Genomic DNA, 14079 nt, shown 5'->3' on the forward strand with positions numbered 1-14079 from the left:
TAATAATATCATCAGAGGTTCTGTTCACAGGTGGAGTTGCACTGGCAGGACTGGAGGTTAGGACTTAAGCAATGTCTTTGTCGGGGACACGATCCAATCCCCACCAGTAGGCCACGTGCGGTTCTCTAGGGGAAAGGGTCCCTGCTGTGTACCCCATTCTTGAAGAGACCAAAATCCCAAGAGGTTGAGTCCCCTGCCCTGGACAGCGGTTCAGTCTCCATCTGAACAGCCCACCCTCTCTCATGGTCCCTTTGGGACCTCAACAACCAAATGCATGCTCTTTCTGCATTTTGTCCAGCTTGGGTTAATGACGCCCCAAATCAGTAAGCAGCCTTGGAGATGTCTCTGACTCTTTGCTGCCCCTAAGCCCTGCACCCAATGATTCTCCAAGTTGTGTGATTCCCAGCTCCGAAAAGCCATTTGCATCTGTCCCCTTCTGTCTCTTTTCTCTGCCACTATCTTGGACACGACCCAGCAACTCTCACCTGGCCTATCTCAGTCATTTCCTAATGGGGTCAGGCCCTGGGTTTTGCTTCGGTCTCTAAGGATTCAGCAAATCAGGCCTCAGCTCCAATCCCCCATGTTTCCTTCTTTCCTTGCACAGGATCAAGTCCCACTCCTCACCTCGGCCTTCAAGGCCAATCCCACGCCATCATCTTCATTGTCCTCACCAAACACCCCCACTCCCCTCCCCCACCTCCCCACCTTTCTGGCCTGGCCCATTCCTGGCTCCTGGCTGTGTGGGTCTTTCCTTACATTCGTTTCGCCTCCCTGTTCTTTCTGCCCCCAAGACTCTTCCTGAACTGATGAAGGTGGGGGATTTCATTCTTGTCCCAGTCAAATGTCCCTTTTCTTGGCCAGGTCTTCACTGCCAAGCTTCCTCTCCCCTCAAACCTCTGTGCTCCGACTGTCCGTCTGTTCTGTGTTGATTTTTGCTGCTGGTCCTAAGAGTTCTCCTAGATTACAACTCCCCGCAGGGTGAGGCTGTGTCCTCCTCGACTTTATCTGAAAACCCCCAGCTGGAGGGCGGGACTGGCACCCCCCCATCATGCCAACGCCAGCGTTTTCCAGGCTGAACTGGAGGAGTCTACGACGTGCGCCCAGGGGGGCCGGGCACAGGGAGATGGAAAACCACCCCAACGCACACATCCTGACCTCAACACTTTGGATTTCTCCCCAGATCGGACTTCCTTAGATTTCCTATATGTGGGCAAGTGGCCCTAGCCCTCATTCTGACCCCCAAAAGGCCAGCTCTTTCCACTCCCTTAAGACGGGGCTTCTTCAGGGCCTCAGAAAGTGGCCTCATTTGGAAATAGGGTTGTGCAAGATGGAACTGGGAGAGCTAAAATGAGGTGACACTGGAGGAGGGTGTCCTTACAAGACGGAGAGGGGAAGACGAGGCGATGGCTGAGAGATCGGAGCCCAAGGCTGACCCGCAAAACTTCATGAGCCAGGAGAGAGGCGGGGACCAGATTCTCCCCTACAGACTCCCCGGGGATGCCCAGCCCTGCCCATACGCCGATTTTAGACTTCCAGCCTCTGTTCTACGCCATTCTGTTTGTGGTGCTTTGCTGCAGCAACCCCTGGGAAACTAAGATACCCACTTCTCTCCTATGCTCAGGATGCCCCATATCACACCGGGGTTACATTGGGGAGTTCCTGGCTGGTCTACCCGCCTCTGTCTTCCCCCTTTTCCAGCACCCAACAACCACAGCCAACTCTGTAGAACCCAAATCCAATCCTGCCATTGCCAGCTTCCCCCAGGCTGAAGCCCAATTTCCTCAGCTTCCCATCCTCACAAAGACCCACCTTCCTCTCTTTCCCTCTGCCTTCCCACCCGCACACGGGAGCCCCACTCTCCTCTCCACCCAGTCTCTTCCCTGAAAACCTGGGAGCTTGACCTGACCCCACCAGCCAGCACTTAGGGCTTAGCAATCCCCTTTCCAGAAGTCCTTGAGTGTCCCCTGGACACTGTCAAGATGTTCCTGGGCTTGCCACATATCCGAGTGACCTGACTGCTGACCCTGCCCCCCACGCTCTAGGCTTCCTCAGGGTGGGGGGTAGTTCCATGCTCGCAAGGGAGCCCCAAGGCCCAGGCGCGCTTTTTGGTATAAGCTCCACCAATGAGATGATGATCCGTGTAGTTATGTGACTAACGTGGGCCTCCAGAGAGTGGCTGGAGCCCCCGCGGGTGGGGGGGTAGGGGGGTGGGGGGAGTCTGTATGGCTGAGCCCCCCACTATGTCCCTGCACCAACGTGATGGAAAGGGTATCCTGAAGCGGACAGCCGAGCCCTCCGCCCCGGCCACGGCCCGCCCTTAACGTCTTGGAGAGGGGGCTGGGGCGCGGCGTGGGAAGTGCGCTGGGGGGCTCGGCAGCACGGAGTGGCCGCCCAGGAGGGCCGGTGGGGAGCTGGGGCGGCTCCGGGCAGTAGCGCGGGGGCGGGGGCCTGAGGCGGGGCCGCGCCCTTCGGGCCGCCACTCCCCAGGCCGAGTGGGTGGCGGCGGCGGCGGCGGCAACCCACGCCCTGCGCCCGCGCCCATGTCGTCCGCGCCGCTGCGCTCGTCCGTCCCGCGGGCCCCCAGGATGAAGAAGGACGAGTCGTTCCTGGGCAAGTTGGGCGGCACGCTGGCCAGGAAGAAGAAGGCCAAGGAGGGTGAGTGCCCGGCCGCCCCGCCGCGCACGCGCACCCCGCCCCGCCGGCTCCCCGGCACCCCTGAGGCCGCGGGCCCGCGCACACCCACCCGCACTCTCGCCGTACCCACGCGCCCGCGCGCGCGCTCCGCTCCGTGCCCGCGTATGCCCACGCCCCCGCTCCGCGCCCGGCTGCGACCTTGGGGACGGGCCTTGACCCTCACGCCCTGGCTCCTCCCCCGGCTCCTTCGGCAGTGGCCGGGAGGCCGCGTGCGCCCCGCCGCCTGCCTGCTCACCGCCGGGTCCCTCGGGCCCTTCGGGGCTCTGGGCGGTTCATCGCCGTCCTCCAGCCGCGATGGAGCCGTCACTTGGTTAGCTGCCACGGCGTCCGTGGGCAGCGCCGAGTGCAGGCTCAGGGGTCACTCGGGCGCCGTGGCCATCCGCTCGGCCGCGAGCCTTTCTTGCTCGCTGGCGGTGCGCACCACATCCCCCAGCAACTCCGGGCTAGGACCCGCCGGAGCTTCAGCACGGTGGTCGTGTGGGTGCTGGAGGAAGGAACGGGGCTCAGGACACAGTGGCCAGGGGCCCCAGAGGCCTGCCCACCGCCACCCTGGAGGTCTCCAAAGTGTCACTCACTCCGTGCCCACGAAAATCATTCTGAAAAAAAACCACCTACTCCTCTTCCAACTAAAGATTTTTAGAATGGCAAGAGATGCAACTTGTGGCTGCTTGAGGGGATGATGAGCCTAAACTGCTGTTCCAAAGGCCTATCCCTGGAATCTGAGTTTGTGAATTCTTCCTTTATTGGTTCCCCTGGGGCAGGACCTCTGAGTGAGACTGGGTGAGCTGGGGGTTGTGCTGGGAAAGACCGGAAGAAGGCAGGTGAGGGAGGAGAGGCCTTAGGGGCTGCCCTCAGGCAGGTCATTAGGAAGGGACAGTCAGGGGTGGAGACTGGAGAGTGATTTCCTCTAATGATTTGACCCTAGAAATTCTTCCCATACCCCCACAGCTGGTTGTACCCCCAGGAAGATGTGTGCATCCCCAGAGGTGTTTACCCCTTAGAACACATGTACCCCCAGGGGGGCTGGACCTGGACCTGCAGGGGTTTGGGTACAGTCCCCAAGCATTTCCCCACAGGGATACTTTTACTAGATTGTTTTTTATTAGATTACTCAGTGCAGCCCCTAGGCCGTGACACCTCCGTCTGGTCTCTGAATTTCCAAGCAAATCATTCACTCTTCTTTCAAGCCTTATACTTGGGGACCCGAACTTTTGGTATTCATCTCTATTAGGTTACCTCCCATGAAGGAGATGGATAAATGAAACTCTAAACTCATCTCTTTAGCCTCCCTGCTGCCTCTCTGGGATGTGACCCCAGATGCAGTCATCAGCTTCACCAAAAATCCTCATTATGCCATAAAAGCCATTCTATACCAGAGAGACATTCCCCCTCCTCCAAATGGCCTTTGCATTTGGCAGGCTGTTGCCGGCCTGCTGAGGTGGGGGTGGCCTTAGGGATCTAGAGAAGAAAAGAAAGACAAACTGTTGCTTAGGGGAGCATCACCAGGGCAGGCCTGTCTGAGGAGGTCACGCTCGCTCGGGGTGAGGCCCTCAGGAGCTACGAATGAAGTTATCTTTCATAGAATGAAAGAAGATAGAAGGCTGGGGACAACGGAAGCAGTTTACAGGTGACAGGTATGCTCCTGTAATATGAAGAACTCATGCCCAGGTTGGGGACTGGGCCCAGGTTCCAAAGTGACGCGCATCTCATCCTCGCTTTTATGAACTAGTGCATGCCTCCGAATCGAGGGTTGCACAGGTGTAGTTTGAATGTGCCAAGGATCACAGTCATCCAGAGCCCGCTGGGGTGAGGGGAAGGGAACAGGAAAATGGTGGCAGGAATGAGATGCTGGCAGGGCTGGTGCTTTCATGTGTGAATTACTGGGGCCACCTGCCTGGGTTCTCAGGGCTGGGGGTTCCCGGTACCCTGAGGGACCCCTCCTACATGCGGAAGGCCACAAACCCTAATTGAGCTGGGAGCTGACAGTGGGGGACTCTCCCAGGATCACCGCCAAGGTCAAGCCTGGATTTGGAGAGGCTTGGTGGCTTCTATGCGGTCTTCTGGGAAGAGAAGGACCCAGAAGTGGGAGGCTGCCTGATGAGCTCTTGAATGACTGAGAGTTGCCATTATTTCTGAAGAAGGCCAGTTGCCTTGGCAACCTGCCCTCCTTGCCACTCTTGACCCAGGTGACAAAGCTGGGGGCCTCTTGTGTTGTGGATGGCACTAATTTGCCTAACAGGAAATGATCAGAAAGAGGGTGCTTAGGAGGGTTTCCACGGCCTTCTGTCCTGCAGTACTGCCAGCTGCACAGCCTGTTTCATTTCCTTCTTTGTTAGAAAGTTGGCTGTGAATTCAGGAGAGTTGATGTATTTCTAGCAGCTTCCATTGAGACCAGGACCCCTGTAAGGGAGGGGACGTCTGGGGGATGGCCCATGAAATTAGAGGTTCTGGAGGAGGCTGTGGGCCTGTGACCCCACCCACGATAAAGGCCCTGTTATTTTCCGGAAGAGGGGATTTTAGGAAATGTGCTATAGTGGGTTTTGGAAGAACCAGTGTAAAGAGGGTCTGAACGGACACTTCCTGGCGTGATGAAGGCTTAGGTTCTAGGGGATGGATAACCCAACTGTGTCCTATGGTGCTTGGTTTAGGAAAAGCAACTATGAGGCGATGTGGGCATTAGGAACATAGAAAGGAACATTTAGAAGAAAACCCCAGAGCTGCCCGTGGAAGGCCTCGGGACTTCAAAAGGCCACTTAGAAACCCAGGTTTGTTTTTACTGGAGCAAGAAAGAGCAGGCTCAGGGGTAGACCCCTCACTAGGGCCTGCTGGCCGGGGGCGGGGAGGCCCAGCTGTCCAGGGGGCCAGGAGGCCGGGGGCACCCTGCAGATGGCGGCGGCTGCCGTTGAAGGTCTCTGGAGGCAGGCGGCCAGCTCAGGCCGCGTGAGGCCCTCTGGGGCTTCACGCTCTGGGAGGGAGCTGGGGAGAGTCCGGCCTGCGGCTTTGCCATGAGGAGCCCTGGGCCACGCACTTGGCGCCGTCCCCACCCCGCCTCGCGCTGCCGCACTCGGGATATTAGACGGCACCCGCGGCACCAGAATTTCTCGGCAACGGCCCAACTATGGGTCGAAGCCAGCAGTCTGAGAGGCCAAATCCGGAACTAGTTCCCTGGTTCTTTTCTGAAGAGACCATTAAAGAAGTTCCTGTGCCCGAGTTGTCTTCTGGGATGAGGGCTGGTGGGCCAGGCAGTGAGGAGTGAACCAGATGCCCCAGGCCCCGGAAACTAGAGCTAAGGACACCACCAGCTGCCTGTGGCCGGGAGCTGAAGGCTGAAGCGTGGCTTCTTCTGTGTTTTCTAAGTCACTTTCCAGGAGGAAAATCCCAAAGGCTTAAATCACCAGCCACTACGTCCAGCAAGATCCCTTCAGGCTCCTCCTCACAGTGGGTGTGTGGATGCCACGTTGTCCCTAGACACGGGCAGGCAGAGACACTTTTGTGGGCTGAGAGCACGTGGATGCAAATGCAGTTTAATTTTGTGCCCACTGTTACCTGCAAGGTAGGAGTTACTTCCCATTTGATGGCCAAGGGGACACGAGGTTCCCCGGTAGCTTCAGGAAGTGGTTCTCAGCTGAGGCTGATGCTGCTCACTGGGCACATGGGCCCTGCCTGGGGACATGGGGTTCAGTTTCTTGAGAGGGGCTGGGTAGTGGTGTGGCCTGTGGGCTGTGGTAAGTGGTGGTGACCAGCATTGTGGCCTGGGGGTGTGTGGCCTGTGGGTGGTGATGTGACCTTGGGTGGGGGCGTGGCCTATGACAAGGGCGTGGCCTTGATGGGGGCGTGGCCTGTGTAAGTGGCAAGTTTGGACTGTCAGCCCCATGAAAGTAGCAGGAGCCCAGTGGGGTGTTGAGCAAGAGTTCTGATGGATTGGTTACATGCTTTAGAAAATTCCAGAGACTGCATTGTGGAGAAGGCTGGGAATGGAGTGATCTGGGAGGGAGGAGACATAAAACTTTGGCGCAGGCCAAGATCGGCTTTACCTGGTGCAGTGGCAGCGGGGGAGGAGAGAAATGGGCATTTCCAAGACCCAGTAAAAAGGGGAGGCTGCAGGGTGGATAGAGAGTAACTGGGGCTGCTGCGCAAAGCACCACAATTGGCTCAAACAGCAGACCTGTGCTCTCACAGCTCTGGAGGCCAGAGGTCTGATGTTAGGTGCCCCTGTACCATGCCCTCCCTGCCCTCTCCTGGCTGCTGGGGCAGCCGCAGCCTTCAGTGCCCCCCGGCTTGTCGACATACCCCTCCAGCCTCTGCCTCCGTTTTCACCTGGGCTTCTCTCCTCGTGTCTCTCTCTGTCCAGATTTCCCTGTCCTTACAAGGACCCCGTCATAGGATTTGGGGCCCACCCTGCTCCAGGATGGCCTTGTCTTAACTTGATCTTGTCTGCAAAGACCCTATTTCCAAAGAGGGTCATAGTGCCAGGTTCACAGTAGGTAGGACTCCGGGCACTGTTCAACCCAGCACAGGATCCCAGAAGACTGTTCTGAAAATTAAGAAAATATACATAAAAGTACATTTCCAGCAACTCTGGACTGTGGCAGCATTTCTTTAGGCTCAGGAGGGGCTATGGCCCTTAGATGGGACATGCTGGGCCAGCCCTCTGTGCCCCTGCGCCCTGCTCCTCCCTAATCCCATTCACCACATGGCCCAGTGCCTGGCAGTGTTTGGAACATTTTTGCTTGGAGAACTGATTGGGACAAATACTGACTTTGAAGTGATTTCCGCAGATTTGAGAACAAGCTCCTCTGATATACCTTTTTTTTTTTTTTTTTTTTTTATTTTTTATTAACGGAAAAAAAAAAAAAAGAAGTTAACACAACATTTAGAAATCATACCATTCTACATATGCACTCAGTAATTCTTAACATCATCACATAGATGCATGATCATTGTTTCTTAATACATTTGCATCGGTTTAGAGGAACTAGCAACACAACAGAAAAAGATATAAAATGTTAATATAAAGAAAAGAAATAAAAGTAGTAGTAATAGTAAAAAACAACAACAACAAACAAACCAACAAGCAAACAAAAACAAAAAAAACCCTATAGCTCAGATGCAGCTTCATTCAGTATTTTAACATGATTACTTTACAATTAGGTATTATTGTGCTGTCCATTTTTGAGTTTTTGTATCTAGTCCTGTTGCACAGTCTGTATCCCTTCAGCTTCAATTACCCATTGTCTTACCCTGTTTCTAACTCCTGCTGAACTCTGTTACCAATGACATATTTCAAGTTTATTCTCGAATGTCTGTTCACATCAGTGGGACCATACAGTATTTGTCCTTTAGTTTTTGGCTGGATTCACTCAGCATAATATTCTCTAGGTCCATCCATGTTATTACATGGTTCATAAGTTTATCTTGTCTTAAAGCTGCATAATATTCCATCGTATGTATATACCACAGTTTGTTTAGCCACTCTTCTGTTGATGGAGATTTTGGCTGTTTCCATCTCTTTGCAATTGCAAACAACGCTGCTATAAACATTGGTGTGCAAATGTCCGTTTGTGTCTTTGCCCTTAAGTCCTTTGAGTAGATACCTAGCAATGGTATTGCTGGGTCGTATGGCAATTCTATATTCAGCTTTTTGAGGAACCGCCAAACTGCCTTCCACAGTGGTTGCACCCTTTGACATTCCCACCAACAGTGGATAAGTGTGCCTCTTTCTCCGCATCCTCTCCAGCACTTGTCATTTTCTCTTTTGTTGATAATGGCCATTCTGGTGGGTGTGAGATGATATCTCATTGTGGTTTTGATTTGCATTTCTCTAATGGCCAGGGACATTGAGCATCTCTTCATGTGCCTCTTGGCCATCCGTATTTCTTCTTCTGGTAGGTGTCTGTTTAAGTCTTTTTCCCATTTTGTAATTGGGTTGGCTGTCTTTTTGTTGTTGAGTTGAATAATCTCTTTATAAATTCTGGATACTAGACCTTTATCTGATATGTCGTTTCCAAATATTGTCTCCCATTGTGTAGGCTGTCTTTCTACTTTCTTGATGAAGTTCTCTGATGCACAAAAGTGTTTAATTTTGAGGAGCTCCCATTTATTTATTTCCTTCTTCAGTGTTCTTGCTTTAGGTTTAAGGTCCATAAAACCACCTCCAGTTGTAAGATCCATAAGATATCTCCCAACATTTTCCTCTATCTGTTTTATGGTCTTAGACCTAATGTTTAGATCTTTGATCCATTTTGAGTTAACTTTTGTATAGGGTGTGAGAGATGGGTCTTTTTTCATTCTTTTGCATATGGATATCCAGTTCTCTAGGCACCATTTATTGAAGAGACTGCTCTGTCCCAGGTGAGTTGGCTTGACTGCCTTATCAAAGATCAAATGTCCATAGATGAGAGGGTCTATATCTGAGCACTCTATTCGATTCCATTGGTCGATATATCTATCTTTATGCCAATACCATGCTGTTTTGACCACTGTGGCTTCATAGTATGCCTTAAAGTCAGGCAGCGCGAGACCTCCAGCTTCGTTTTTTTTCCTCAAGATGTTTTTAGCAATTCGGGGCACCCTGCCCTTCCAGATAAATTTGCTTATTGGTTTTTCTATTTCTGAAAAATAAGTTGTTGGGATTTTGATTAGTATTGCATTGAATCTGTAAATCAATTTAGGTAGGATTGACATCTTAACTATATTTAGTCTTCCAATCCATGAACACGGTATGCCCTTCCATCTATTTAGGTCTTCTGTGATATACCTTTTTTTAAATTTTTTATTTTTTAAATTTTATTTATTTATTTTTAAAAATTGAGACATCACACACATCCATCCATACATTATGTACAAACAGTGGCTCACAATATCATCACATAGTTGTGTATTCATCACATAATCATTTTTCAGATCATTTGCATAACTCCGGAAAGAGAAGTAAAAAAGAAAAAAACTCATACATATCATACACCTTACCCCTCCCTTTCATTACCATTAGTGTTTCCATCGACCCAATGTATCTTACCCTTTGTTCCCCCTATTATTTATTTAATCCATATTTTTTACTCATCTGTCCATACCCTGGATATAAGGAGCATCAGACACAAGATTTTCACCATCCCACAGTCACAGATAAACCTTTTTGGGGGGCATAGGCAGGCTCCAGGAATTGAACCCAGGTCTCTGGCATGGCAGGTGAAAATTCTGCCACTGAGCCATCATTGCACCACCCTGATATATTTTTAAGGAGAAAAAGTGAATGCTGTTTTTCTTTGGGTCGACATATAAGAAAAGGATTTGCAAATGAATTTGGCCTCCTTTGGCCAGGGAGATAGGATTTTTTTTTAATGCTTTGTATTTCCTGACACCCTTGTCCGCATGGTACCTTTGATGAAATGCAGGAGCCTTCCAAAGGAATTCCAGATGTGGTTAAGGTTGGGTGGACTCTGGACCAGAAGAGAAAGAGGGTGGCAGGTAAGAAGTGGAGAGATGTCAGCAGGCAAGGGATTGGGGTCATGCCACTATGTTTTCCAGAAGGTTCTATTGTAAGAGAGTCCTGTTTGGAGCCACCGGGTGGAGGAGTTCTCTACAGACTCTGCCATGGAAGAGAAACCGGTTCTGTACCCTTCTCCAAACCCAAGCCCCTCTATTTTGAGCAGGGGCCTTCTCGGTTCTGGGGATGGCATTTGATGGGGGAAAAGGGACAGCGGGGGCATCTGTGATGCCATCCAGCCCCTAAGTTGTAAGACTCTCCTTGGGGAGGTGGGCCTGGAAATGGCTGTTCTGTTTTTCCTCTTTCTGGTTGTGAGGAAGTGGCTTGCAAGCAGAGCCTATGGTGCCTGAGTCAGATTTCCTCTGATTATTATTCTGACGATACTCTTTAAATCTGGCATTTCTCATTGTTTGTTCCATCTGTGCAGGAGGAGCCTGGTGTGTGTGTGTGTGTATTTAAGACAGAAACACACGTAGGCACATTGGCTTGTACTGCGCGGGCCTTTTTTCTGGGCAGGTTACTAAACTCTCTTGGAAGCTTTGCTTTAATAGAAAACAGAAATGGTGATGCTTTTCCCCAAAGAGTGATATCTACAACCCAGGGGCTTTTATATTGTCTCTCTGTGCCAGAGCAGCCGGTTCTGAGGAACGGCTAATTCTGCATAGACCTTACTGTCATGGGTTGAATTGAGTCCCCCCCAAAAAGATATGTTCAAGGCTTAGTCCGTGACTGCGACCTTATTTGGAAATAAGGTCTTTGAAGAGCTGATGAGTTGTGAGGCCAAACTGGAGTGGGGTGAGCCCTGACGCAGTACAAATGGTGTCCTTATAAGAAGAGGGAGAGGTGGACAGAGGGACACACAGGGAGATGGAGACAGCATGGGGCGGAGGAGGCAGAGATTGGAGTGACACATCTGGAAGCGGGGAAATGCCGACCACTGCCGGCAAAATCGCCAGAATCTGGACAAAGCAAGGAAGGGTCCCCCCTACAGACTTCAGAGGGAGCAGGCCCCCCCTTCAGACTCCTTGATTTTGGATGTCTGGCTTCCAGAGCAGCGAGAGAGTAAACGTCCATTGTTGAAGCCCCCAGTTCGTGGTGCAGTGTTACTACAGCCCCAGGTTACACCAGTGACCCCAGAAGAGTTAAAGTGCCTTGGCAGCATCCCCCACCCTTCACTCATTCCCAGAACCCTGATGTGAATTCCTGCTTCAACTCCTACAAATTAATATTTATCATGCATCCATACGTTGCTTAGCTTTGTTGCACCCTGTCCAGCCGTCAGAATAATTAAGGCATGTTTAGAAGATGTAAGCGGGTGAGCGCCTGCTGTGAGCTGTTGCAGAGTGGTGCTTTTGATTGATTTCTCCCCCTGCCGTCGTTGGCAAAGGGCAGGCGCCTCCATCTAGCTTGTTTCTTGTTTTTAAATATATGGCTCCATCACGTAAAAAATGTACCCTAAGATAACAAGTTTTTTCTCTTTGCATTAGCTGTACACTTTCATTTTTTGGTTTTAAGTGAAAAATTGGTTTGCTTCCTAATGAGTGTATTTGCTCTTTGTTATATTATGAAGAGGTGGAATGGCATGGCAGTAAGTTTAGGAACATATTATAAACACTACGGGTCCAGAGGCACTAATCTGCTTATATAGACTAATTGCTGTTGGGGTAAGAGAATATAAACACGGATGCCGTCAGTTCTGGAAATCTTGGTGGCTTTGGCATCACTGAGACACTTCTCAGCATCACATTTTCAAACAAGAGACTTTTTTCAGTTACGAGAGAAAATGTATTGAGCAGGAGGCTCTGGCACCGTCTGGTTTCTGGGGCTCATGACCTCCAAGGAATAATTTACTCAGCCTCCGGAAACCAGCAGACTTCTCCCTCCCCCAGCACTTTGAGAGGGATGGGGCTGTGGGGCATCAAACACACTTCTGAGGCCACGTGTTTCCACCTTCTGAGTTTTAAAGCTTTGGGACCTCATTTCCCCTTCAGTTGTGGGAGGAAATGGGGCGGATCCCAGGTCTGTGCTTCTGAGCTGATAAGTCCCTCTTGGGCGGGTCTCAGAAGTGTAGCCTGTTGCTGTCTGGGCGGCCCGTGTGGCAGGACTGTGGGGTCAGCCTCGGCCCATGTCCTTACCCCGCGGTGGCTGGCGACCTGGATGTGTCCCTTAGTTTCTCGAAGCCCCTGGTCCCGATCAGCCCCCCGTGGATCGTGTTAGCACTTGCCTGCGGAGGTGGTGTGAGGCTAGGATGAGTTATGGATAATGTTGACAAGCAAGTTAGTGATCAAAAGTGTTGACGCCAGACTCGGGTTAGTGGTGAGTGGGTGTCAGTTTGCTGGGCTGCTATGACAAATTCCACAGGCTGGTGGGCTTAAACCGTAGGCATTGCTTGACTCAGGGTTTTGGAGGCTAGATGCTGCCGGCCAGGCCATGCTTGCTCCACGGTCTGTAGGTTTCTGATGCTGGCTGTCTTCCGTCACATGGCCATCCCTGTCTCTCTCTTGCTCTGGCTTCTCTTACTTCTGGCCTGTATTTCTGAGTCCCATTTCTTCTGCTTATCAGGACTTCAGCCATAGGGATGTAGGGCTATCCTGGTTCCACTTGACCCCATCTTTGAAGATGCTATTCACAAACAAGTTCATTCCTTAACTAATGATAACAATGATAACGTCTTCAAAGGGCCCGTTAATAAATGGATTCTCACCCACAGGGAAGTGGAGCAAGACTTGAAGGTGTCTTTTGTGAGGGACGTGCTCCAATCCCCATCGGTGCTTGAGCAGGTGTGCCAAGTAGGTTTTGACCTGAGAACAAAGGCAGTGTGAGTTGTGACTCTCTGCTCCTGTGTTAAGAAGGATTCTGAGGCTGTGTCTGGGCTCAGGGGGAAAGGATTCCAGGACCAATTAGCTGAGCCTGCAGTGTGCATGGAGGGCTGGTTGCTGTATGATTGTCACCCCAGAACAGAAACCTTCTCTAACTCTGGTCCTGTCTCATCTCAACACTCCTAGCTGCTTCTTTTCCATGATGCTGACTGTTGGCAACAGAGTTACATAAATCTTTTACAGTACTTGGGTTTTAACAGCAGTGCCAATGCTCATTTGAGGTGTGCACTGCAGAGAACCACAAGGCTACAGGTTGTGTTTGCAGAGCAGCAAGTGTTTCCAGCAAGAAGGCTGCATATGGGAAATGTGATACTAGCCTCGGGGCCAGAGTTGGTGGGATATTCAGCATTCTAACCCACCTCAGTCTCTCCTGGCGCTTCCTCACCCACCTAAGCAATCAGAGAGCATTGGACAAACTGTGCAGTTTTCTTATGCGCGTGTGGTAGGAGTTGAATGTAAGCTCATTTAGAGCTTAGCCATTTTGAAAGGCTGCTCTTGGCTTTGCATTTTGAGCCCTTATTTGCTACTCAAGCAGAATCTGTCAACAATGTTGGTTTCTCTGAATCTTCATCATTGAGGACAGTTCTTTTAAAAAGTTCTACTTTGTCAGTTGGAATATTACAATTCCAAAGGTATGACATTTACTGTAATAGTAAATTATTAAAAGAGTTATTACGAATATTAAAAGAGGTACGAAAATGTCATAAGACTTAGGACTTGTGCTGCTTGCTTGAATCTGGAAAGCTGTCTGTTTAGACGAAAATGCGTCTGCCCCATGTTATTTGCTACGTATAAGGTTACTGAGGACTCCAGGGAGCTTGACACGTCCAGGTGGCCACTTAAACAGTGTGGCTCTAGAGTCTGAGTCCTGTAGACGCCAGCGCAGCTCCCTCGGGCTCCCGTTTGCTGCTGGTGTTTGCACATTCTGGAGAAAGGCGGGGCGGGTCAGTGCCTCTCATGCTTGTGGTGGTTGTTAATTTTTGGTGTAGATGGGATTTCGGGAACATTTTCCCCAAAGCT

General features: G+C 51.1%; 1 protein-coding gene across 1 annotated transcript in view; it reads left to right on the top strand.

The window, feature by feature from the left end:
• The first annotated feature begins 2522 nt into the window (after positions 1-2522).
• PARVB (parvin beta) overlaps positions 2523-14079 on the top strand; it is a 130801-nt gene continuing 119244 nt past the window's right edge. The window contains exon 1 of the mRNA XM_077169127.1: positions 2523-2655. Within this exon, the coding sequence (XP_077025242.1) occupies positions 2541-2655 (115 nt within the window). The 5' untranslated portion in view covers positions 2523-2540. The remainder of the gene's footprint in view (positions 2656-14079) is intronic.

This window comes from Tamandua tetradactyla, chromosome 7, assembly GCF_023851605.1.
Source record: "Tamandua tetradactyla isolate mTamTet1 chromosome 7, mTamTet1.pri, whole genome shotgun sequence".
In the NCBI taxonomy this organism is placed as follows: domain Eukaryota; kingdom Metazoa; phylum Chordata; class Mammalia; order Pilosa; family Myrmecophagidae; genus Tamandua; species Tamandua tetradactyla.